The sequence below is a fragment of the Ictidomys tridecemlineatus genome, chromosome 1 (genome assembly GCF_052094955.1).
Source record: "Ictidomys tridecemlineatus isolate mIctTri1 chromosome 1, mIctTri1.hap1, whole genome shotgun sequence".
In the NCBI taxonomy this organism is placed as follows: domain Eukaryota; kingdom Metazoa; phylum Chordata; class Mammalia; order Rodentia; family Sciuridae; genus Ictidomys; species Ictidomys tridecemlineatus.
The window spans coordinates 171,380,410-171,407,330 of record NC_135477.1 but is presented as its reverse complement, the minus strand read 5'-3'; the positions used below and the strand labels follow the sequence as shown (position 1 = coordinate 171,407,330).

Genomic DNA, 26,921 nt, shown 5'->3' with positions numbered 1-26,921 from the left:
TCGCGACACCCGTGGCAAGTACTTGTCAGTGCGCATGTGTCGGTTGTCCGGAAATTACCGCAGTGACTGCCGGGAGGAGGCAGGAAGCCCGGAAGTAAACATTGCCGGACTAGTTTCGTTTCTATCGGATGGTTGTGGGGTAGGCTGCGGCCAGACCGGGTAAGGAAATATTCTGAAGCTTTGAGGGAGGTGAGGTAGGAGTGGCAAAGAGCTAGGAAACCTCAGAAAATGGGTGGGCGGGGCTCCGATCATTAGATGTATTTTCACGGGGGTCATGGGGGAGCCAGGACGGGGAACCCACTGTTAGGCTGGGACGCAGGCCTGACATCAGTGTCCAGCCACACCAAGCAGAGAGTCGGGGTAACGGCAAGTGCCTCTTTGTTTCTGGTACCTTGAGTGGTCCTTCCCCAAGTTGACTGTTTACTCCAGAAGAATTTCTTTGAGCTTCAGTTTTCTCATTAGGTAGGGAGGATCTTACTTTCTTGTGCTATTATGAGGCTTAATGCGATGGTCTATGTAAAGTTCTAAGCACTCTTACACTGTAGGAGTAAGACTACTCTGTCAGTCGGAGCTCTTGTTTTTAACTGGAGAAAGTGGGCCCCTCCCCAGCGAGGGCATCTGATAAATACAACTTTATTCATTCAGTTATAGCTTTCAACATTACAGGCCCAGAAGCCCCTGCCCTGTGGAGAGGTTAGAACTGACATTGGAATCAGACAGGCCTGGGTTTGAGATCTTTGTCTCTTCCTTGCATGTGTCCTTGGTGGAGAGTCTTAGTCTTTCAGAATTTGTTGCTTCACCATAAAGTGGGCTTGAAAAGATTAGTTGAGATCATGCCTGGTAAGCTCAAGAAATGGTAGCTGTTAAAGTGAAGATAATCAAATCTACCACTGTTTTTCTTCTCAGTGTACACTTAGACTGTCATCATTTATATATTACACAAGCATCTGTGGAGGTTTTCTTTGGACTAGATATAGGAGAGGATCACACCTTTCAGCAGCATCATAGACTCCTAGCCACAGAGCACTTCTTATTAAGAAAGAGCATGTATAAAAGTGCAGTGTTTTCTCCTCTTAAGTTGTTCTTGTCAGGTATTTTGGTAACTGAGATGAAAAGCTAATACAGGCTGGAAGGTAGACAGGTACTGAACCACATGTGCTAAAAAGATGTTGATTTTTAGAATAGATGATAAGAACCTTTTAAACTGTGTTGTTCAATATGACAGTTACTGGCTACTTGTGCGACATTGAGACTAGAAATATGACTAGTCCAAATAAAAGTAAAGTCCATATCAGCTTTGCAAACTGAGTTGATTTTTTTAATGTTGATTGGCATATGAAATTATAATGGTGGGATACATTGAGTTCAATAAAATCATATAAAAGTAATTTTACTCTCTAATTTTTAATACAGTTAGTGGAAAAGAAAATTATGTATGAGGTTGTTATTAAATTTCTTTTGGATAAAGATGCATTGGAGGGTTACATTTGGATAAAAGGACATGATATTATCAAATTTTTGTTCTGAAAAATTAAACTGTCTCCATCATGGGGAATTAATTGGAAGGAATCAGCAGACCAACAAGTCAAAAAAGTAATAATATATAATAAGGTGGTAGTATTGAGAATGGAAAGAAGTAGATGCATTTCAGTGATATTCAGAAAGTGAAAGTAATCTTAGTAATGAAATAGATATGTAGATAAGCTGGAACACTTATATAAAGAAATGGTTGGTGCCATCATGTACAACCACAAGAATGGGAAGTTAGACTCCATGGATGTATAATATGTCAATATACATTTTATTGTCATGTATGTCTAAAAAGAACAAATAAAAATTTTCTTTAAAATTAAGGAAAGAAAAGAAATGAATATTATTGTCTTTCACTGGAATAGTACACAGTGAGAGGAGACTGTATTTTAGAGGGAAGATCAGGAGTTTGAATAAAGGTATATTGAGTTTAGGTGCCTCTGATTTTGTGTAGAGTAATGAAGGAGGCTGTGACTGAGACTTGAGGAAACTAACATTAAATAACTGGGCAGTAAAGAATGAACCTTTAAGGGAACAAAGGAAGCAATGAGAGAAGTACAGGGAAAAAAATATAGAATGTAGTATAGAAGCCAAGGAATAAGAATATATAAAAAAGGAAAGGAACAGAACTGAAAAATGTCTAGTTAATTTAGTACATTGAACATCAATAACTAACTCTTTCATTGGAGTGGTTGGGAACAGAGGCTAAGTGAGAGTGAGAAGGGAAGCAGAAGGTGAGGAAATAGAGACATGAAGAGGCATTTTTTTCTTGAAAGAGGGATGGAACCCTGTATACTTTAGGAGTTACTATGGTTACCAAGTTTGGGACACATGCTGGAAACGGCAATTCAGGAATGTACACAAGAGAAAAGAGTCTCATGAAATTTTAAATATGTGTCTCCCTCCATTTGTAAATTAGAGTTGGGAAAGAAACAGTGCTAAAAGTATGTAGAGACTTTTGAGGCAGAGAAAGAGACCTTTCACAGACACTATGAAAGAATAGGAATATGAAACATATATAATCAATGGTATGTGTTGTTACGATGTGTTTTTACTGGTTTCAGTGATGAATTTATGAAGACCTACTTCCTTCTGTAAAGAACTCTCCTTTCTTCCTTTGGGGAGGCCAGGTCATCATGTCGGCCGCAGCTGTGGACACGGTTAATGCTGCACCCCTATCGGGGTCCAAAGAAATGAATTTGGAAGAACCAAAGAAGATGACTCGAGAGGACTGGAGAAAGAAGAAGGAGCTAGAAGAACAGCGAAAACTGGGTAATGCTCCAGCAGAAGTTGATGAAGAGGGAAAGTGAGTAATTTTTTTCATGATCTATTCATTGAAAATTCAAATTTTTATCTAATCTTTTGACAGGAAACCATTTATAGCATTTATGACATAAATGCTAAGCATCTCTAAATAATACTTATGATTATTTTAATCAGTTAACTAGACATTTTTTTTTAACTTCTTTCTCTGATAGAACATTTAAGTCACATTTCTACCTTCCTCCCTTTCTCTTCCTCTTCAGCTATATCACTATCCTTAGTATCTTGATTGGAAATTTTTCAATGTAACATAAATTACTTTCTTCTTTTTTTTTTTTTGTTCTCTGTGCTTCACTATAGAGACAGCACCATATTCTCTTCCCCCTTCCATTGCAATATTTCTATTCATAGATTCTGTGTAAGTTACCTTTGTAATTATAATACTATTTTCAAACTTTATTCTTAAATTTTTAAAAAATTTTATTACAGAGACATCAACCCTCATATTCCTCAGTATATTTCTTCAGTGCCATGGTATATTGATCCATCAAAAAGACCTACTTTAAAGCATCAGCGACCACAACCAGAGAAACAAAAGCAATTCAGCTCATCTGGGGAATGGTACAAGAGGGGAGTAAAAGAGGTATGTAGGCAACCTGTGTGTGTCCTCATGGATATGGAGATTTTATTTTAAGAACTTAATATAAACGGGGAGGCTGAGGCAGGAGGATCGCAAGTTCAAAGCCAGCTACAAAAGTGGGACGCTAAGCAACTCAGTGAGACCCTGTCTCTAAATAAAATACAAAATAAGGCTGGGGATGTGGCTCAGTGGTCAAGTACCCCTGAGTTCAATCCCCAATACAAGAAAAAAAAAAAAAAAGGAACTTCATATAAGAACCTTTAATGTAATACTAAATAAAGTGGAAAGATTATGTAACTCTTTATCTTGTATGAAATTCACAATGTGTACTACTTTATTTATTTATTTTTTTTTTTAAATATTTATTTTTTAGTTCTCGGCGGACATAACATCTTTGTTGGTATGTGGTGCTGAGGATCGAACCCGGGCCGCATGCATGCCAGGCGAGCACGCTACCGCCTGAGCCACATCCCCAGCCCAACAATGTGTACTACTTTAGCTGCTGTATTTTCTTATTGCTGAAATCCTTAGACTTTTTCATTTATAAATGTGTGAAGACTTAACAGATTTTTCTTCTTAACATTTTATTTCGGGCTGGGGTCATAGCTCAGTGATGGAGCACATACCTAGCATGTGTGAGGCACTGGCTTGATTCTTAGCACCACATATAAATAAACAAAATAAAGGTCAGTCAACAACAAAAAAAGTTTTTCAGAAATGTCTTTTGACAAGATAGTCATGATAACCAAGTTATTTTTAAACTTATGCATATAAATAAAACACATGCTTTGTTTTCTTTACATTTGTATAGAATTCCATAACTACTAAGTACCGAAAAGGAGCATGTGAAAATTGTGGGGCCATGACACACAAAAAGAAAGACTGCTTTGAGGTAAGTTCATCTTTAAGAATTTTGGAAAACTGATGTCAGAGTCTTTTTTAGCTTGTTAGAACTTATATCCTAAGTTTTCCTATATTTTGGTGCAAGTTAAAATTATTTTGAGCAAAATTAGTCCAGCACCATTAAGATTTTCTGTTAGAAAACTATTCAATTAGAATAGACTATTCATATCTACTCTGTAAAGGTTATATGAACTTTTCCTCTGGGCTACAAATATTTACAAAAAAATAAATAAATTTTCTACTTTCCAGAGACCTAGGCGAGTTGGAGCCAAATTTACAGGTACTAATATAGCTCCAGATGAACATGTCCAGCCTCAACTGATGTTTGACTATGATGGAAAAAGAGATCGGTGGAATGGCTATAATCCAGAAGAACACATGAAAATTGTGGAAGAATATGCCAAAGTTGATCTGGTGAGCAATATTCCCTGCTTGTCTACTGTCCTTAAATAATGTACATTTTGTCATGTCTCTGACTTAAAAACTCTATTTTTCAAATCTTAAAGCGCTATAAAAAATGGTGCCTTATTGAATAGTGAAAATAAATGAATGGTAGCTGTATTTGGCAGCAGTTTCTTCTTATTTGATTCTTTTATTGTCCTTCACTCACAACTTATATAGCAAAAGATACTGGAAACATGAGAACAATATGACATCCAAAGTTTTTGGTTTTTTCAGGTTTAAGCATTCTGAACTCTGGGCCCCTAGGCTGTAGTTGGCCCATACGTCTATTATATTATAATTCTATCACATAACATTTAGGGATGGTTGTAGAATAGACAAATTGTATTTTATTCTTTTATAACTTTTAATTCAAACTTGGTTTTTTATTGTGATTTTTTTACCTACTTACCCCCATTCCTTCAAACAATAGGCAACACTGCCTTTTTTTTAAATTAAAGGTAATTAATTTTTTTAATTAAAGGTATTTAAGTATCATATGAGATTTCACATAAAAATATGGACTTTTTTTTTTTTTTTTGTATTGGAGATTGAACTTGGATGTGCTTTACCATGGAGCTACATCCCCAGTCCTTTTTATATTTTATGTTGAGACAGGATCTAAATCACTGAGACCACCTTTGATCTTGAGATCCTCCTGCCTCAGTCTCCTGAATCTCTGGTATTACTAGTGTGCTCCACCACAACCAGCTTATCTTTTTGTGAACACCTGAAACATGATAATTCAGGAACTGTCTGACAAGAGTCATTCAGTTGTCTGGAGTTGCCTACAATATGCCTGTTTTGGTCAGAACTTTCAGTTTACCACTAGTGCCATCTGCTCAGCTGACTCCTGGTTCAAATAGGAGTTTGTAATTTGTCCCCTTTAGAGAGTCAGGCCTAGTTTAAAATGTTTCTTTCTTTTTTTTAAGGCCAAACGAACTTTGAAAGCCCAGAAACTGCAAGAAGAATTAGCCTCAGGAAAACTAGTAGAACAAGCTGTAAGTAAAAAAATTTTAAAAAAATATTCAAACTCTTTTAAACAATGAAATGGAATTTGACTTAAGAATTGTATATATCTCTTGTTTAAAAAGACATTTGGGAGAGAGAAATACAGTATAGTTTAAGCATCACTAATCCAAAAATCTAGAATCTAAAATCTAAAACTTTGAACTCCAGTATCATGCCATAAGTGGGAAATGCCACAAATAATAAACATTTAGAGTTGTTGACTATGTTTCTAAAAGGACTCTTAGCATGTATGAGTTGCAAAGCAAACACAACTCAGGAAGTAATTACTAGGTAGACAATTATTAAGGCAAAATAACTTATCAGATAGGCATTTAAAATCTACCTCTGTCCCTGGCTAGCAACCTGCTCTTAGAAAAAGTAATTTGCTTCTCTGAACCTCAGTAGAATACTAAAATAGAGATAATGATAACACATACACCCCACCTGCCTGCCCCATACTTAACCTGCATATCACAAAAAACCCTTTGTAATTGTTGACTATTATGAAGTATTATAATTGATTATTGTTCATTATTACCAACTCTGGGGAAAGGAAAAGGGTCTATTTCACTTGTTATGGAAACATATTCTCTGTATTGTAAGCATATAATTCAGTAAAGGTACTGAAAAGTATGAAGGGGTCTGATAATTTTTTTCCCCATTTGGGTGTCTACATATTAAGATGAACTGCATATAGTAGTGTAAATGTCTTATTTAAATAACTAGTGGGAACTCCAAAAAAATTATCTTTTAAAAACATTCACATATCTGGTTTTGAAAATATAACATATTAAGTGAGAAAAATTAGAAGATTATAAAGAAGAAAGTAAATAACCCCTGTGTTAATAACTTTTGGGGTTTGGGTTTTTGCAGTGCTGGGGCTCAAACTCAGAGCTTTGCCCACGCCAAGCATCTGTGTCTTCTACCACTGTGCTATATTTGCTCTCCTCCCAAATATATCTCTGTAATGTATATAATTATGTTTTTTAATGAATTCACCTTTACATATTTCTTTATTAAAAGTATATAGTATAATGAAGGCTTTGTTTTCTGTGTCATTAAATCTAGACATATGACACCATTTATTTTTACATAAATTCATATGATTCAAAAATAAAAACAATTTAAAAAGATATGCAGTGAAAAAATTGCCACCCTGCACCCATCCTATCTCTAAACCCTCCCCGAGAACTTTTTTTTTTTTTTTTGGGTTTCTCAGAGTTTCTTGTATAAATATAAATAGATAATTTTTTCAAATATATAATTTATTTTCCTCTTTTTTCCCTTCTTTTTTCCATGAGAAAACTAGTAAATTATTTATGATTTTCTTCACCTTACATAGATTCTCTTAGTAGTTGTTCAATAATTCCATTGAGCACGGTAAATTTATATTACCAATCATCTATTGTTAATTTACTTTTTCCTAATTTCTTAACAAATATACTCCACACAAAAATCACATTCTTTTTTTTTTTAATCACATGCTTATACACAACATCTTTACACAATTTAACACATCATTTCCTTAGGATAAATTCCTAGAATTGTAATTATCAGTGCAGTGAATGCTTGCATTTTAAAATTTTAATGACATATGACTCATCTTCCATTCAGAAAGGCTATGCAGATTTATACTCCCATCAGTATGTGTGTGTACATGCATATTCATGCACATGTGTGCACATCTGTTTCCACATTCCCTCACTAATGCTATCTTCTTTTTTAATCTTTAAAGCCTCATTAGAGAAACATGATGATATACTGACCATGCTATAGGCATTTTGTAGAGTTAGGACACTGAGCAGTTGCTAATCCTTCCTTACAAGAATTTTGGACTGTCCCTAAATCACAGTATTGTTTCACCTGAGTAGATTGCTTTGCCAAACTTTTACAAAAGTTGGTTTTGGCTCTGAGGATTCTTATTACAAGAGTCTGGTCACATTTTCTTTCTGGGCTTGATAGAAAACAAGTGAGGTTTATGAACATTTTATGTCTGAAGACTAACACATATTGAAATTATACTTATTGGTTTTGTGAGATTTTATGAGCATTTACAAGTACATTCATCTGTGTTTTACAAATTTCCAGGAAGAATCTATTTCAGGATATTATATCAGTTATCTCTTGGATGCTTTTGTTTATTTCTATGTCATTTTTCCCTGTTATGTATATGTGTTGCTTTTGTTTGCATTTTATTTTTAATAAAAATAATACATGTGAGAACAAAAAGAAAAGAAATTGTACTTATTGGGTAATTTAGTAATCTGATCTACCTTTGTGTGATTATAATCCTATATAGATAAAAATTCTATAGAAATCTGGTTTTGTAGACAAGCTAGTAAAAGTAACTATTCACAATGGCATACTTGTATTCAGGATATCTGAGCTCATTACAAGTAAGAAATGTGAAAATCTGTTCAGTTAGGGGTTTTGTGTCGAATTTTTGTTTTTTAGCAGTACTAGGGATTAAACCCAGGGCCCTGTGAATGCTCCACAAGCACTGTACCATGGAATGACACTCCTAGCTCCAAACTATTGTAATTATGTTTTTGAAGTGTTAAATAAGGCAAGAGGCCCTGGGTTCAATCCCCAGTACCAAAAAAAAGACCTACTTAGAGGGTTTAAATAATCAACAGATTGTGGAGTAAAATTACAATGCTTTTCCTTTTTTCACAATGCAGAATTCTCCAAAACACCAGTGGGGAGAAGAGGAACCAAATTCTCAAACGGTAATAAATTATTGGCCTTTCTAAATATACATTAACTTTCTTTGTTTTCAATGACTAGTATTAATATCATAATAACTATTAATAGTTTACCTTTTTTTTTTTTTTTTTTTAAGCAGGGATTGAACTCAGAGGCATTTAACCACTGAGCCACATTCCAAGCCCTTTTTATATATTATTTAGAGACAGGGTCTCTCCAAGTTGCTTAAGGCCTTGCTAAATTGCTAAGTCTAGCTTTGAACTCATGACCCTCCTTCCTCAGCCTCCCTAGCCCCTGGAATTACAGGCTTATGCCACTGTACCCAGCTCACTAATAGCTTCTAAATAACAAAAGAATAAAGATTTGACTAAAAAAAAAGTAAGAAACTAAATGCCACTCTTTTTTAACTGAATTTTCTTGTTCCCTCTCAGGAAAAAGATCACAACAGTGAAGATGAGGATGAAGACAAATATGCAGATGATATTGACATGCCAGGACAGAATTTTGACTCTAAGAGACGAATTACTGTCCGGAATCTCAGGATTCGTGAAGATATTGCAAAAGTAAGCCTTGCCAACCTAATATACGTATTTGAAAAATACTGTTTTCCCAGCCGAAACTGTATCTGTTCATATTGTTCATACTGTTCATATCTGGGTATTAACTGGGTAATGTAGTCAAAGAATTTTGCCAAGATGGGATATCAGTCTGTTTTTTTTTTTTTTCTCTTCACCTATACCCTGGAAGTATACACACACATTTAAATGATCTTGATCAACTCTTCCTACCTGCTGAAATCTTGTTTGCTCTAAATAATTCATTATTTAAATACTTTTTCTCCTAGTACTTGAGAAATTTAGATCCAAATTCTGCCTACTATGATCCAAAAACTAGAGCAATGAGAGAGAATCCTTATGCCAACGCTGGAAAGAATCCAGATGAGTAAGTATCAAATTAATTTACAGATTTCAAGATAATGGAAAATTAATTATTTTCTGACACAACTATAGATGGTGCTCATTTTAATTTAGAATCAATTTTATGAATTAACATTCCTTAAAACAATCCCTGAAACGGGTTTTTTGTTTGTATTTACAGAGTGAGTTATGCAGGAGATAACTTTGTTAGATACACAGGAGATACCATCTCAATGGCTCAGACACAGTGTAAGTGTTTGTTGTATGCCAAGGCATTTTATATGAGCTCCTAAGAAATTGAGGGTGGTGTTTTAAAGCTTGCTTTAAAGAAACATGCAATAAGGGGCTGGGGATATTACTCACTGGTAAAGTGCTTACCTAGTATGTGCAAGGCCCTGGGTTCATTCCCCAGCACCAGAAAAGAAAATAAATATGCAATAAATGTAGCTGGCAACTCATTTATGGTGCTTTGAATTATTCTAGTGTTTGCTTGGGAAGCCTATGACAAAGGATCTGAAGTGCATCTACAGGCAGATCCTACAAAACTAGAGCTGTTGTATAAGTCCTTCAAAGTCAAAAAGGAAGACTTCAAAGAACAGCAAAAAGAAAGCATCCTAGAAAAGGTAATTTTGACCAAAATGCTAAAGAGCTTAAGCATCCTTAAAGAGATGTTACTAATTAATAAGTATTCATTTTTATATTTGGAATATGATACGAAGAGAGCATTCAAGAAGTTCCTTTCAATCCATGAAAAATAGAGTCCTTTCCTTACATTCACTTGGAACAGACTTTCTGTTTCAGTAAACTTTTGCAGCAAAACATGCCATCCAAAACTTAGTAGCTTAAAATAAACTCGCTCCAGTGCACAAGAGCCTTTGCTTCACATTTGCCAACTTCCCATCACCAAGAGTAATATGGCCAAGCCCAAATTTAAGGAATAGAGATACAGATTTCATCTCTTGATGAAAGGACCAGCAAAGTCATGAGGCCAGGAGCATGCCTATACCGATAAGAGGGACTTATGGCCATCTTGTGATCTACCAGCGTTAACAGATGAGAAGAACCAAAATGCCTTTTATTTGCTTGTGAAAACTTGGAGGCTTTTTTTTTCACTGTTCTCTATAACAAACCTAGGAAAGGATGCTCATTTAATCTTTCTGGTTGAAAAATAAACTCTTCCAGAGTATTGTATGCAAACTTTGTGTACATGTATTTAATAATGTCCAATGTTCTTTTAGTATGGTGGCCAAGAACACTTGGATGCTCCTCCAGCTGAATTGCTTTTAGCCCAGACCGAAGACTATGTAGAATACTCAAGACATGGTACAGTCATCAAAGGACAAGAGCGAGCTGTTGCCTGCTCCAAATATGAGGAGGATGTAAAGATCCACAACCATACAGTATGTATTAAACTAAACCATTTACCATAGTAGTTTTGCTATGGATTGCATTTTTCTATTATAACTTTATTTACTATCCATCACAATGCTCTTTGTCCTTTAACACTTACAGTGAGTTTTATGAAGTTTTTCCAAAAAATAGGAATAATATGAAAGAATACTACAATATTCACCTATATACCCATCTAGATTCAAAATTTTTTAACATGTTGTCAAATACTTTTGACTAGGTGTGTGTATATACTGATCACACACACACACACACACACACACACACACACACACACTGTATATTTGTAAATTTTTGAAACATTTGGAAATTGCAGCTATGACATTTCACACATTATTTTATTAGTTTATTTTCATATTGCATGTTGAAAGAAAATGACAAGTACTAAAGATAATATTGACATTTATTTACTACATATGGAGGTTAGTGATCCAATAAAGGCTATTAGTTGTATTCTGTTTTGCCACCTTTATTATGAAAAATTTGAGACATACAAAAAATCTGAAAGAATCTTATAAGCATTCCTACAGGCTACAAAAGCTCATCTTCTTTTTTAAAAACACATTTCACAATATGCTAAAGATATTAGTAGACTTTGTTTGAGTCTCTCCTGTTTATTGATTTTATTGATTATTTCCCTTATCATATTTAGTTCTTAAATCACTTCTTAAAAGATATACACAGAAGTGCTTTTTTTTTTTTCTTTAAGAGAGAGGGAATTTTTACATTTATTTTTTAGTTTTTGGCAGACACAACATCTTTGTTTATATGTGGTGTTGAGGATCGAACCCAGGCTGCACGCATGCCAGGCGAGCGTGCTATCGCTTGAGCCACATCCCCTGCCCCACAGAAGTGCTTTTAATAGCTATTTTAGTCAGAATCTAGTTGAAGTTTGTTTTATTATTTGACTGTTATGTCTTATTCTAGAGTCTTTCTGTTTTCTTGACAATGACCAGATCAAGTCAACTTACCAGATCTAGCCAATTATCATGTAAACTGACTCATATTCTATATTTTGACTGTTTGTTAGTAGTATTATATAACATTCCTCGATTCTCTGTCTATCCTGTAAATAAGAATTCAGGTCCAAAAGCTTGATTTATATATAAGTTAAATGTTTTGACAAGAATATGTAATAGATTATGTAGTATATTTCATACTGCATTGCATAAAACATACATTGTCATTTGCTATATTTTTTTTTTTTTTTGGTACTGAGGATTGAACCTAGGGCATGCTAAGCACATGCTTTACCACTAACCTACACCCTTCAGACCTGTTTGTTGTACTCTTGAAATAACCAGACTATAATTTTGTCTCTAAGTCAGGGATCAAAAACCTAAATACCTGTAGCAGCTCAGGCCACTGAAGTGAGCCAGGCAAATTGTACAAACTGGACAACACATTCACTGTTGGCAATAGTAGCTTATTGCCAAGTGGGAATATAGGCCCGGAATTTCCCAGGCCTTAATTTTTACAGAAATTGTATATCCTAAATTTTTTCATAGACTTTTGAAAATTGAATTAAAGACCATTGTAACTGTAATGCTAGCTTCTCAGCACTTGAGATTGGCCTGCCCTCTGTTAGCCAGAAATCCCCCAAAATTTTTCCCAAATTACCTTTAAAAGGGCTGTCTTATCTTATCAACAGTATATGAAAATCCCTAAAGTAATATCTCCCTCTCTCCTCCCTCCCCCTTCCCCCTCTCTCTCTCTCTCTCTCTGCACAGCATATCTGGGGATCTTACTGGAAGGATGGCCGATGGGGATACAAATGCTGTCACTCTTTTTTCAAGTATTCCTATTGTACTGGAGAAGCTGGAAAGGATATTGTTGTAAGTAATTTTCTTCTTGTTTTTAAATATTTAAGACAGCCAAAGCTCTTAATTCAAACCCCACATAAAACATGTCCTCTCATGTTTCAGATTTTTTAACGTGTGTGTGTGTGTGTGTGTATGTATTGCTGGAGATTGAACCCAGGGCCTTGTTTATACGAGGCAAGCACTCTATCTACCAACAGAGCTATATCCCCAGCCTTTTACTTGTTCTTAAGTGATTGCTAATTATAACATTCAATCACATTACATTTGTTTTCCCACAGAATTCAGAAGAATGTATTATAAATGATGTAAGTGGAGAAGAATCTGTGAAAAAACCTCAAACCCTCATGGAAGTAAGTCTGTAATCATTTGTTCTAAATTTTTAAGTCCTGAAAGGAGGACTTTAAACTTGTACTACAGCTTTGTTTTCACCCTAATAGCACTAATTTTAATCTTCCCTTTCAGATGCATCAGGAAAAACTAAAAGAAGAGAAAAAGAAGAAGAAAAAGAAAAAGAAGAAGCACCGAAAGAGCAGCTCAGATAGTGAGGATGAAGAAAAGAAACATGAAAAATTGAAAAAGGTACTCCATTAAGTCCAAGTACAAAGTGATAAATAAGAGTATTCTTTATCTGAGGGACTTAGGAAATGGTCTAGTCCTGTTTGCAAGTTCATTTTAATAAATGAGGAAATGAGCCAAAGTCTGAGTTACATGCCCAGGTCATATTAATGGCGATTCTGTGGCTCTAGGTATTGCCACCTTCTTGGAATATTTGGTAAATATTACTTATTCACCAAAGAAATGTTCTTGGCAAAGTTGTTATTTTAGAGTTATTGGCATATTGCCCAGAATGAATTGCCTTCTGGTTCCATCATGTGTAAGTTTCAGCAAGTCCTGGAGAAAAATTGGACTTACACTCTCTGCCAGAAGCATCAGCTGTGGTCTTTTGAGAAAAATGAGCCCTGTTCAATTTTTATTATAAATATAATTTCTTCAACATTGATTTAAAATGTCATAGAATGTTTTGTGCTCTATGAAAATGTCATATGAGCCAAATACTGATTAGTTGTAGCTTCACAGTGGAAGAGTTGACTCCTAAGCCTTTTTTAGGTAATCTATGTTTTATATATAGCTCTTCAGATTCAGTGGGGTCTTGGGTACTTTGCCACTTTTGAACAAAAGAGATCTGACATAGCACTGTGGTAGTAATTTTTTCCCTCTCACCTCAGGCACTGAATGCAGAGGAGGCCCGCCTTCTTCATGTTAAGGAGATCATGCAGGTTGATGAGAGGAAACGGCCTTACAATAGCATATATGAAACTCGGGAACCCACCGAAGAGGAAATGGAGGCCTACAGAATGAAACGGCAGAGGCCAGATGACCCCATGGCCTCTTTTCTTGGACAGTAACTAGTTGTAGAAATTCATCCAGGGTAGATTCAGCTGACATGGTCTTTTCAACTTCTTGCTCGTGATTGTAGACTGGAAAAATCCTTGTCTACTCTTCTTTGCTGACTAACTGTAATAAAGCTTTCAGAAGTCCCAAAGTAAATTCATTCTTTTCCACACTGAAGAAGTGAAGAACTCAAACAGAAAGTACATTAAGTGTGGAGTAAGATTGGAAATAGTCTAATTTTTATATTAGTGATATGGAAAAACCTTCACTCTCTACTTACCAAGAATGTTTTGTACTTAACAGTTAAGTCTCAAACTATTTCCTGTTTGCAAGTTCATTTTAAAAATGAGGAAATGAGCCAAAGTCTGAGTTACATGCCCAGGTCATATTAATGGCGATTCTGTGGCTCTAGGTATTGCTACCTTCTTGGAATATTTGGTACATTTTTTTTGGCCTTCTGTCTAGTATTAGCACACACATTGAAAGTAGATTAGTTACTCTTTCTCAAAACTAGGGCTTCATTTTTTTTTTAATGACTAGCAATTACAGTTGTAATTTAACTCTGTTATTAGTTATTTTGTAATCACTTGTTTTTACCTTATCAGGTTTTCCTGGTCTGAAATGAAAAAAGTTATTTTTACCTTGGTCTTTGGGTCACTATTTTCTCATTCTTGAATCAATATAATAGTACTTTTACTACTATTGGAAAAATACTAGAAAAACATAGAAATTCTTTCATTTATCATAGTAGATATGGTTTGTAATATTTTGTTATTTATTATGCCTTTATGTAATGATCATGATATTAAGTTAGATTGTAAGAGAGTGCAGAATATCTGAGAGATACCTAATGTTCATAGCTAGCAGGTGTCACTTTGTAAAATTTACAGGGATCAAAATCTGAAGTTGGAGGTTTCTTCAGAGAATTGTAATGATAGCTTGTATGGATCTTAGTAACTGAGATCACTATGATCCCCAGGACACTTTATAAAAATAATGCTGATAGAGCAGAATCAGTGAAAACAGACTAAAATCCCTGACATAAATGCATCTACTTAACACCTTTCTAAACTACCAAAAAAGTGTGTAGTATACTGTGTTAAGTTGAAATCTCTTCTTAGTTCTAGAAGAACAGCTGAGTCAAATTAGCAAATACTAGGAATATACATGGTGTCTAGATTCCAACTAATTGAAATTAAAATAGCAAGGCAGATCTCAAAATTTTGTTTTGCTACTCTTACGTTATTAGGGTGGTTCAACATCAAGTCTGACACTGGTGTCTGTCTTGTATTTTTTGTTAATAAAGGTATGTAATTAAGAACACTAAACTGAGTGGTTTGTAGTGTTATCTCAAATACTTGGTCGAGAAATGGGTTGTACTATTGGCAGGGAGTCTGAGCTAGTTTTATGAGTTCATATTAAGAAATTCCAGCATTCTAACATCCCACAGTCTTTAACGGCCTCCCCTAACTCTTCCCCTCAAATGAACCAGCCATGTGGAATGTTTCAAAGACTGACTAAACAAAAATAAACATTTCACTAAGTTTAAAAGAATTTTGGAAGCAAATTGCCTAAAAATAAGAAAGAGGGCTATATTTGGGTTTACCTTTTTCAATAATGTTTTCTCGTTTGTACACCGGGGTTTTCTTTAAAATCATTTTAATATGGGTTTATTACTTTTAAATCATGTTGTTAAATTCCTTTTATCTGTAAAATGGATTGAGGACTTATGAGACATTCATCCACATTCACTGATGGAAAGGTGACCAACATGGGCAGCAAGCACCACTTGTGGAAGCTCCTCCACTGCCTCTTGATGGAACTTCAGGTCTGCCCAGTTTGCGTGATGCAGAAATGCAAGGAACTGTTCTTTTTCCTCACTGACACCAAAAAGTGATAAATATTGGAGCATTATCACTTCAAATTCAAAACATTGCAGCTCTCTGAATGTAAAAATGAGGAACTATGTGGATAAAGCCAAGTGCCGTCCATTCCTAAGATTCTACAATTCATCCCCAGAACACCACAATTAAAATTCTCCAGCTCCACTCACAGTAACAAAATTGCGGCGGGCCAGTGCGCATGCACCCTCCGCAGAGACTCCGGTCCTCGCTACTGCGCCTGCGTGCGGGAGGCGCCGCGCCCAGTCTGCGGGCGGGAAGGGCGCGGGACCCGGATGGAACCGAGCCCGGCCGGGCAGAAACTGCATCTCTGCGGCAGCGTCCGGCTGCGGCGCTCCTCAAGTTCCCGTTCTAGGGTCTGACCTTTGGAGCCGCCGCCTGGACGGGCTCTGACGTCCTGGTCCCAGGCTGAACAGTGAGCGGCTCTGGAGCCTAAAACGGCGCCAAAACGAAGCCCGAACGTCCTCCCGGGCCTGCGCCTCGGGCTCGGAGACCCGGCGGGCGGAGACCGAGCCGAGCCCGCCTTCCTCGCTGGCGACCGTAGCCCTCGGCCTGCGCCAAACTCCGCTCCTAATAACACCATCAGGCCCTGTCTGTTAGGAGCAGCGTGTTCTTTGCATGCATTCTCATAATTAAACCTCCCAACAGCCCTATAAGGTAGGTACTGTTCAACCCACTTGAGGAGTGGAAAGTTCCCAACCTGTAAGTGACAAAGCCAAGATCCCAGGCGTCTGCCTCTGGAACTGCGCAATCACCACATCCCGCCCCTGCTGTGGCTGTTGCTTTTAACTGTAAATTATGGTTACTCCCTCTGCCTCCCCAACGCTGCTCTACCATGGACTTGACTTGCACAGGCAGTGGCTGGATAGCAGCTGAATTGTGTGTGGTTCAGGCTTACAACTCTACTTCAAGGTTTTCACGCCTATAATATCTTAGCATTTCCTAAATAGTTCTGTTACATGGACGTTCCCTTTTAGCAGATTATTTTTTGTGTTAACTATGGTACTTTTATGGTGCCCAAATTTGCAAAAAAAAATTTTACTTTGTTATATCAGATTCATTCAGCATCTTAAGATAGCGCCCAAAAGATTTTCAGACCTATTTTGAAAATGATATCTTCCTTAAAATAATGTGGGGTTTTTTTTTGTCTATTTTACTTTCTTTAAATTTTTTTGTTACTTTTTATTACAGAAAACTTCCAACGTACATAAAAGTGGGAGTGGAAGTGGTAGGATGTGTACACATCATCTGCTCCAGGCCAGTCTTACTTCTTTTTATCTCTACCCCCTTTATGTCTATATTTATGTGCTCAAGCACAGTACTTCAGAGGCAATCCCACATATCATTTCACTTGTTAATAATTCTGTATCTCTAACAAATGAAAAAATTTTTAACACAACCACAGTAACATCACATCTGTTTAAATTAATAATTCCTCATGATGATGGTTTTCTTAATGTTTACATTTTTTAGGGTATTGTTATTCCTAAATACCACAAAGGAGCAAGTGAAAATTGGGAGGTTCTAAAAGGCAAGAAAGCCACTTGGGCGGTAAGTTCATCTTTGAGGATCTTAAAAATTCTTGCTACCTATTTTCCCATTTGAGGAGAACAGAAAAGACTATAAGTGAATTTTTCTAAAAACTCTTTTGTTCAAAACAGGTATATCTTAAATTAAAAAGTGCTTGAGTAGCATGGTCAGGGTAGATAAGATGGACTCTTAACAGGTTCAGTAATGATTTCTAAGACTGAAACAAAGCTTTTTCCTTATTCCTTCCACCTCTCCAAATATATATAGTAAATATATATTACAGATATACAGGAACTTGGGCATTTTCATGCTGATATCATCATTACTTGCAAGTATTTCTAAACACAAGTGGTCATATATATCATTACTTGATAAAATAAGGCCTTATGAACTTCAAAAGTTTTTTGAAATTCAGGGTCAGTAGATTTCCCCCAATTCATAACAATTCATAACAACCATATAACAGGTCAACCTATTAGTAACAGAAGTACATTTTACAGCCAATCCACTAGACAGCTACTATTTTAAGTAGTTGTTTTTATTGTGATGTTTTCTGTGGCCACAGTGATCATTTCTGTTTAAATGTGTCCCCATTAAGTTATTTCAGCCACATTCTGGGACCTAGAACTTTGAAAACTTTAGGGATCATTTATTTATTGTGGAGATAGAATTGTTTTCCAAGGTCTTTTTGAGCGTATCTACAGAGACCTTTGTTCATTTGCTAAAGAGTAGGAAATGTAAAAAGGCATGACTTCCTTTTTTAGGTTTCTCCACTTTCATAGGTGATTGTTCTCAACTCAGACAACTTAAATGCCTATTAAAGCAGTTAGACTATTCACTTGGCAACCTAGAATATATGTGAGCCAGGGATTGTCTTGAAGGAAATGTTTTCTTTCTTCTAAACCTGCGTACTTGCTCCAGTGTGCATCAGGATCACCCAGACAACTTTATTTAATTTTCTTTTGTTCTCTTTATGCAGGGAATCAGTTATTATTCTAATAATAATTAGGGACATGTATACTTTCAGAAGGATTCCCTGTGATTGATGGGCAGCTCTCATTACGATCACTGTTCTTTGTTATCTGCAGTGCTTATTTAGAATATAAATTCTAGACCCCTACTATAGAGCTAGAGAATCAGTATCTCTAGGGTTAGGGTCTAGGAATATTCATTTTAGCCATGAACCAGATGATTTCCATTTACCACAATAGAGAACCACTGGCCTTCTACACCCTGTCTTTGGTTTAAGACAAATCTTCAGAATGCTGCTTATTTACACCCTGTTATTTTGACTGCTTCTACTGAAGGGGTAGCTATATGGAAAAGCACCATGAAATTCCTTGCAGTTAAAAGTGTCCTCACATGAGAGGGATTTTCCTAAACTCTCATTAACTAGAATAGTTGTTTTTCTCCTGAGCATGTTGCTTTGCTTTTATATATGAATAATATGAATCAACGATGAATATTTTGTTACACTTCACTTAACATCAGGGAAGCCTATCTTCGTAGCCCACCTTTCTGTCAAGGTAGACTTCATCAGGCTTAAAAACCTATTTGAAATTCCTGCTTAAGTTGATGTCAAAGCTGCCCAAGGATCAAATAGTTTTACAAACTTGTTTAATCTGTAATTATTAAGAAACATTAGCCACCATGTCAAAATCTGCCCTTGCTTTGAACACTTGGTGAATTACTCCTTTTCTCTGTTATTAACTGAAGGTGTGCAAACATCTTTGGGTCAGGATAGAAGGAGCAAGTATCCTCATGAGGTGCCTTTTCTAGGTGATAAAAAATTAACCCCACCTTTTTGTCATAAACCTTACTGAAAACAAATTAAGCCATAACCACAATTTGTCAATAAAGGATTCCTCATAACTTGCCTAAGCCCATATTTCCCTGCATGACTTGCTGTCAGGTCATTTATTCCAGGGCAGTTAACTCTGAGTTGCTGCCTTAAGTGGATTGTCCTGTTTTCAGGGCTTTCCTTCAGCTGACACATTATAGGATATTTCTTGACACGTACAGGATAGCATGTGATGCAGCTTTGTTTTCAGTTACCCACTGATGTTTTTTAATGTATGGGTTATATTTTACTCCTAAAGCAATTTTCTGTGGCATCTCTGGAATACTACCTGAGAATTCTTGTGTACCATGTCAAAGAAACGCAAGTGGGATGATGACTATGTCCGTTACTGGTTCACCTGTGCAACAGAGGCTGATGGAACTCAACGCCCACAGTGTGTGTTGTGTAACTCAGTATTTTCAAATACTGACCTTAGGCCATCAAAACTGTCAGACCATTTTAACAGACAGCATGGTGGTATAGCTGGACATGATCTCAGTGGCCTGAAGCCTGTGCCAACACCATCTGATAAGAGAGAAACCTTGAAGGCACTCGGAGTTGCGTCTCATGAGGATGCCTTATTACAAGCATCGTATCAGTTTGCATATTTATGTGCCAAAGAGAAGAATCCTCATACAATAGCTGAAAAATTGGTCAAACCTTGTGCACTGGAAATAGCCCAAATAGTTTTGGGACCAGATGCACAAAAGAAGCTTCAGCAAGTACCTTTATCAGATGATGTGATCCATTCTAGAATTGATGAAATGAGCCAGGATATCTTACAGCAAGTTCTAGAAGATATCAAAACCAGTCCTCTTAAGGTGGGTATTCAGCTTGCTGAGACAACTGACATGGGTGACTGCAGTCAGCTAATGGCATTTGTACGATATATAAAAGAAAAAGAGATCATAGAAGAATTCCTGTTCTGTGAACCACTGCAGTTAACCATGAAAGGAAAAGATGTGTTCAGCCTCTTCAGGGGCTTCTTTCTGAAGCACAAAATAGCACTTGATGTATGTGGCTCTGTTTGTACTGATGGTGCCTCCTCTGTGCTAGGAGAAGGTTCAGAATTTGTTGCCTGTGTGAAAAAAGAGGTACCTCATATTGTGGTCACACACTGTCTGTTAAACCCTCATGCACTTGTCACAAAGACGTTGCCTACAAAACTGAGGAATGCCCTGTTTATTGTGGTGAGGGTAGTAAATTTCATCAAAAGTCGAGCTCCAAACCATCGCCTGTTTCAAGCCTTCTTCGAAGAAATTGGCATAGAATATAGCGTCCTCCTTTTCCATACTGAAATGAGGTGGCTTTCCCGAGGTCAAATGCTTACTCATATCTTTGAAATGTATGAAGAAATAAATCAGTTTCTTCACCACCAAAGCAGTAATTTAATTGATGGGTTTGAAGATAAAGAGTTTAAAGTTCACTTGGCATACCTTGCAGACTTATTCAAACACCTAAATGAACTTAGTGCCTCTCTGCAAAGGACTGGGATGAACACAGTATCAGCTAGAGAAAAGTTATCTGCTTTGGTTAGAAAGTTTCCATTTTGGCAAAAAAGAATTGAGAAAAGAAACTTTACAAACTTTCCTTTCCTTGAAGAAATCACTGTTTCAGATAATGAAGGAGTATGCATTTCCCCCGACGTCTCGTGGCATCTCCAGGAGTTGAGCAGCTTCTTCCATGGTTATTTTTCGGTTGGAGCTCTTGATGAGGCAAGTAAATGGATACTAGATCCATTTCTTTTTAATCTCGATTTTATAGATGATGGTTATTTAATGAAAAATGATCTTGCCGAACTACGAGCTAGTGGCCAAATCCTCATGGAATTTGAAACGATGAAGCTTGAGGATTTCTGGTGTGCTCAATTCACGATGTTTCCAAACCTGGCAAAGGCAGCTCTAGAAATCCTCATGCCATTTGCAACTACATACCTTTGTGAGATGGGCTTTTCATCACTTTTACATTTCAAAACAAAATCTAGAAGTGGCTTTAGTGTGAGTGATGACATCCGTGTGGCTATTTCAAAAAAAGTTCCTCGTTTCTCAGACATCATCGAACAAAAGCTGCAGTTGCAGCAAAAGGCACTGTAAGCTTAATACTTTTTTAATGTGTAATTTTTAATATATTCTTAATAACTATTGTAAAATTAAGCTGTAATTGTTTTCCTTCCTTTTATATTTATGGTACACTGAATTCTGTGCTTTAAAAATTAGCTACTTCAGCTTTCAATAAGGCATGTGAAAATGTGTTGTGATTTTTGTTTTTTGTTTCTGTGTGTATATAAGTGTGTTTTGAGAGGAACACAAACAGCAGAAAAGATTACCTGTACCTGGTTGATACGTAAGGATTTTTCCAATACTGAGTATCTATGTAACCTGTTGACACAATACATAAAAAGGACCCAAGCTCTAGAAAATCCAGCTAACTAATGGGCTAGGAATTGAGCCTTGAGTAAAGAGAAGATCTCCTAGAAATTGACAACAGAGTGACAGTTAACTCCTGCCCTTTTAAATGTACTCTTTGGAGCTAGTCTCAAGCCCATTCCCTCAGCTCCAATGTTCTCAATACCAGGATATTAATAAATACCATAATGTATTACTCACTTCATCTTTTAAATTACTTCAGCATTCCAGGTCATCAAAACTGCTGAAAAGGAAATTCCTGAGCCTTACCCTAAAGATTATCTTTTATTAGTCCTGCATAAGATCAAGGAGCCACATTCCTCTTTTGTTTGTTTGTTTGTTTTGTTTTTTGCAGTATTGAAGATCAGGGCCAGTGCTCTACTGTGGAGCTATACTCTCAGCCCTACATCATCCTTATTATTTCTGAGACAGGATCTCATTGAGTTACACAGGCTGGCCTTGAACTTGTGATACTCCTGCCTCAGTTTCCAGAATACCCGGGGTCACAGGCGTGCACCACCACACCCAGCTGAGGATCCTCATTCTTCACTGGTTCTCCAGATGGTTCCCATGGATTATTTGGTCATCTGACTGCAGCTTATTTTCCCTAGATCTATTTTTCCTTTCCCCTAATTCCTCAGTTACATTACATCTTAAACCTATATATTTTTTTCTAAGATTGCTTAAAATTTTTGAGTAGGCCAGAGTATGGATTATAAATAAATTGACATAAAATCACTAACATAATTCAGGGTCACATCAAAAAATTCCCCCATGAGAATCTAAGTTAGTATAATTTTTCTGAACGACAGTTTGGCAAAATATATAATTTTAAATTTAAACATTTACATTTTCATTCTAAAACTATAAAAGCACTAAATATCAAAGACCAGGGGAAAACTAATAGTAGAGAGCACTCTATGAAAAGCCACAATCCCTTCCTGCCAATTACCTTATTTTTTTCTGCTTTAACTTCTTTTGTTCCACCTATCTCTAATATGTTTATACTAAGCACATATGGCAGTTTTTATTTATCAGCTTTAGAAGTTATATATTGACTCGAGATAACAGGTAAGGATTGAATTTGTAAAACATCCATCTCCCTCTGACTATTAATCCCAATTTTTTTATTATTGTACTACTTTTAGTTCCTTTAATAGTTGTGTATGGCAATTTGATAACAAATTTTTCTCTCTACAATTTTATTGCATGGAAAGAATCAGAGATGTCCCAATCAGAGCTAGTCTCAACTTTTTTGTAATTGAAGGGGAAAAAAAAAAGGAACGCTAAAGGGGAGTGGACTTGACAACCAAATTTAGATGCCACTTGAATACTGCAAATTAAAAAGTTTATATTTTCTACATAAAACTCAGTGTTATCATCATGTACAAAAATTCTTTTATCAATATATTAATTAGCAGGCCTTCATTTAAAAACATAAATATAAAATATAAGTCTTTTTCCTATTATAGTCTAACATCAAAAGCAGTGGGAAAAATTTTCAGAGCTAATATAGGAATAATCTAGATGCAAATAAATATATAGAGTTGAATTTGTATGTGGTTCTGAAAACAGGTGGGGGGTGTGGAAAAAAAACTGTGCAAAGCCTGCAATTTCATAGTTCAATATCGGGATCCGGGTAACATGGCCTTTGGCAGCCATCTTCCATCAAGTCTACTAGACTCTCTCAGATTAATTAAGTTATTGTTGCTCCAAAACAAAAACCCAAAGGGCAGTTTTAAGGGGGCTTTTAGGGCATTTTCAAATTATTTTAACAGTTTATTTTCCCCTGACCAAATGAAAGAGACGATGTTGGCTAAAATGAAGAAGAAACTTAGATTAAAGCATATATTGGCACATATAAGTCATATGTGATCATTTGTTTCCAAGGAAGAGGCCTGGGTTTACTTGTTTTTACTGTTATGGATAATTTTCAAAAGGGGATTTTGATAGAATAGAGATGAAATCTATATGACCAGCAGATGTCACTCTCTCTGCAGGTTTGGTTGAAAGCCGACTTACCTTCATAACAGATTTTGCCAAAATTCTGATTTTAAACATCTCTAGAGGAGATATTAGTGACTCAAATTAAAAGTGCCCAACCTGAGCCTCCGCTGGCTTGAAATTAGAAGACAGAACTCTGGTGGAACCAGGAAGCTCCAGACTGTAAGAAATCACTGGGAAATGCAGTGAAAAAAAAAAAAAGGAGATATAAATGGCTTTTCTCCTAAAACTGGTGTGAATGTGGATTTTCGACATTTTGGCTGCTTTTTTAAGCCACTAAAATCTGCTTTATGTGGGTGAGTGGGTCAGCATTTCAGACATAACCCATTGGGAATCAAAACCAAATAGACATACGCTTTTAAAGCATAAACTTTATAGTACTTGAATTATATTTCATTTTAAATGTAGGCTCTGTTTATAGTATAGAGTCTTTTTAGCACTGAGTTATATTAAATATTGTAAACTTGGCTTTAATATCTGCAGGATTTGGAAATCTAGAGAGGGCTTTTGTTAGAAGGAAATGATAAACGAAATTGTGATTGCTCCATAAGTCAACTTGACGCCAATTCCAAAAACCTTCCAATATTCCAAACCTTAATACCACCTACCCCCACTTGCAAAAATATGCCTAGTTTTTCTGTTGGAAAACCTAAAAGTCCAATTTTAGGTTTTCAAAGTCCAGTTTTAAGGGCAGTATAAAACTACTATTTAATACATTGTACTTCATCTTCTGAAAATAAAGAGAGACCTAAGGTTATTTTCTTTCTGTTTTACAAATTTGCCACAAATCTTTCTTAATTCAGAAATGAATTTAAGTCCTGGCTTGCTCACTTGGCATCTAAAAAAACCCTACGTCTCAGCCTGTAGGAATTGAGAAATCTAGCTGCTGATCATCTCATTTTGACCTATTCAACGTTTGTTTATTCTTTCACTGGCTTCTTTTAGTAATAGCACCTTACTTTTTCTAAAGAACTAGCTTCCCCCATTGTCAATCCATATGGCACCATCTTGACTCGAGTCAGCTCTAATACTTTTGTTGGAGTTAATGGGGAAGATGCTACATATGCTAACTTACCAGGAGGTACCTGGATCTTCCAGTGGTCAATTTTGCTACAGCATACAGAGAGGCTACCAAGTGGAGCCAACAGAAAAGAGGAAAAAGATTCTTCGTGCCATTGCTCCAAGTACTAAATACAGACATATTTTTTTCCCATTTTTCCGTTAAAAGAGGTAACAAATTCCATTTTTTACTTGAGCCTGTTTGCTTCCTATTATATACAGCAGGAGATCTGCCTCATGTACTTGGTTTCCAATGTTTTTATGAATGAGTAATGGGAAAGTTTAGACTCAATTAATTTTATTACATGATTTTGGACAATACTTGCCAGTTCTGGGCCTCCATGTTCTTCTCTATAAGATGAATAGTTACATAGGTTTTTCCCTATAGTATCTTTCTTTTTTTTTTTTTTCCACAAAGGTCATATTTTGGAATTTTTGTGGCACTGACATCAGCCCAAATAACTTTTCCTGTATTCAAACAGAAAACTAGGCATGTTTTTGCAGGTTGGGGTGAGTAGTTTGGGATATTGAAAGGTTTTTAGAAGTGGCATAAAGTTGACTTATGAAGCAATCACATTTTCATTTATCATTTCCTCCTAACAAAAGCCCTATGTATATTTTCAAAACTTTACCTCCAGGGTTTTATTATTAACGATTTAAATATACCAAAAAGTTGGGAAAGTAATACAATGAACATTCATGCCTATTTTCTAGATTCAAAAATTGTCAATATTTTGCTGGGCACAGTGGTACATACTTGTACCCGCTGTTAGCGCTGTTGGTCCTTGCTTCCCCAAATGTTGAAGAATAACACCAGAAAAGCACACTGAGGCAAGGTCAGAGTAGAAATTAGAAGTTTATTAAAGGACAGCAGAAAAGACTTCTCCCAGAGGAAGAAGGGGACCCAAGAGGTGGAATCCGTTGAAGGGCAAATGTGTTCCTCTTTTTATAGTTTTGGTGATGGAATGTAAGGGGGAAGGGTTGGGACACAGGTGGGCCAAACAAGTAATCTGGGCAGGAAGGACTTCATTATCACTTCTTTGGGATGGGCTATCTCCAAATCTATTGGTGGCTGTTTCCTGGGTTCCATTAACATTTTTGGGGGGTGGACTTTGGCCTAGGGCCTTTCTGGGACTTCATTAACATTCCATGAGTTGTCCAGAATCATTATCAGCATGGCCTCCATTTTAGATTTCACTCAGTATTAGACCCAATTTACCTAACTACACTGACTACCTAATTTTAAATCTGGCTTCACTGCTACTTGGGAAACCAAAGCAGGAATAATGCAAATTCAAGTCCAGCTTGGACAACTTAGTAAGACCCTGTCTCAAAAGGAAAAATGAAAGGGCTGGGGTAGTAACTCAGTAGTAAAGTACCCCTGGCTTCAATCCCCAGTACTGGGGAAAAAAAAATTGTTAACATATACCACCACTGTCTACTATAGGAACTGAAAGGGTAAAGTTTCTAAGCTGCAAGGCCTGAGTTAAAAAGTGAAGGACCAGGTATTGTTAAGTTCCTCTGCCACACCCAGAACCTGAAATTCCTGAGGCAGTTAAGACAATGCCCTACTGGCCATTTAGCCTAGGGCCCTGTGCAGCTTGTCACCTAGGCATACAGGGCCCGAACCAATCAGTTTGAATGGGTACCCCGCTTAAGAGTGACCGATTACCCCCGCCTGACCTGTTCCTGCCAATGAATGTACTAATCAAGTTTAAGAATTGTTGTTTGATTTTCCCCGTGCCTCAAGATGATTTGTCCTGATGTATGCAAAGCCTTCACCCTCCCCAAAAAGTGTACTTAAGCACTGTTTAACCTCTGCTCTGGGCTCTGGGCTGCTCTCCCTTCTTGAGTGAGCCTGGAGCCTCAGTGCGTTGAATTGGATCCTCAATAAATCCCCTTCTGCAATTGCATGAGTCAGTCTCTTGGTGGTCTCTTCCTGACTTTTCGCCGGACCCTTACAGGAACTATGTATCAAATAGAGCCCAGTCAGCAAATAAACCATACTATTTTTTAAACAAAATCTGAAAAAAAAAAAAAATGGGCTGGGGATGTGGCTCAAGGGGTAGCGCACTCGCCTGGCATGCATGCGGCCCGGGTTTGATCCTCAGTACCACATACAAACAAAGATGTTGTGTCTGCCGAA

The 26,921-nt window shown here is 36.5% G+C and overlaps 1 protein-coding gene across 6 annotated transcripts; it reads left to right on the top strand.

Annotated features, from left to right (window-relative positions):
• Positions 1–30: 30 nt before the first annotated feature.
• Positions 31–26,688, top strand: Slu7 (spliceosome associated SLU7). Of its 6 annotated transcripts, XM_078051936.1 has the most exons (20): positions 31–159; positions 2,661–2,836; positions 3,283–3,436; positions 4,245–4,325; positions 4,586–4,750; positions 5,710–5,778; positions 8,470–8,517; positions 8,926–9,057; positions 9,339–9,436; positions 9,593–9,660; positions 9,895–10,034; positions 10,650–10,811; positions 12,552–12,656; positions 12,923–12,994; positions 13,107–13,223; positions 13,871–16,594; positions 17,129–17,194; positions 17,411–17,488; positions 19,567–21,022; positions 23,713–26,688. In XM_078051936.1, the coding sequence occupies exons 2-16, from the start codon at positions 2,667–2,669 to the stop codon at positions 14,048–14,050; spliced, it is 1,761 nt and encodes a 586-aa protein (XP_077908062.1). In that variant the 5' UTR covers positions 31–159; positions 2,661–2,666; the 3' UTR covers positions 14,051–16,594; positions 17,129–17,194; positions 17,411–17,488; positions 19,567–21,022; positions 23,713–26,688. The 6 variants fall into 6 exon arrangements, with proteins under 6 accessions (XP_077908062.1, XP_077908068.1, XP_077908060.1 ...); XM_078051942.1 differs by lacking the exon at positions 19,567–21,022; XM_078051934.1 differs by having other exon boundaries at positions 19,567–26,688.
• Positions 26,689–26,921: the final 233 nt, after the last annotated feature.

Excerpts from the sequence above, each read along its gene's own strand:
- Slu7 (XM_078051948.1), top strand. The coding sequence starts at position 2,667 with ATGTCGGCCGCAGCTGTGGACACGGTTAATGCTGCACCCCTATCGGGG. Across the intron at positions 4,326-4,585 it reads AAAAGAAAGACTGCTTTGAG|AGACCTAGGCGAGTTGGAGC; the intron begins GTAAGTTCATCT and ends TCTACTTTCCAG. Across the intron at positions 12,995-13,106 it reads AACCTCAAACCCTCATGGAA|ATGCATCAGGAAAAACTAAA; the intron begins GTAAGTCTGTAA and ends CTTCCCTTTCAG.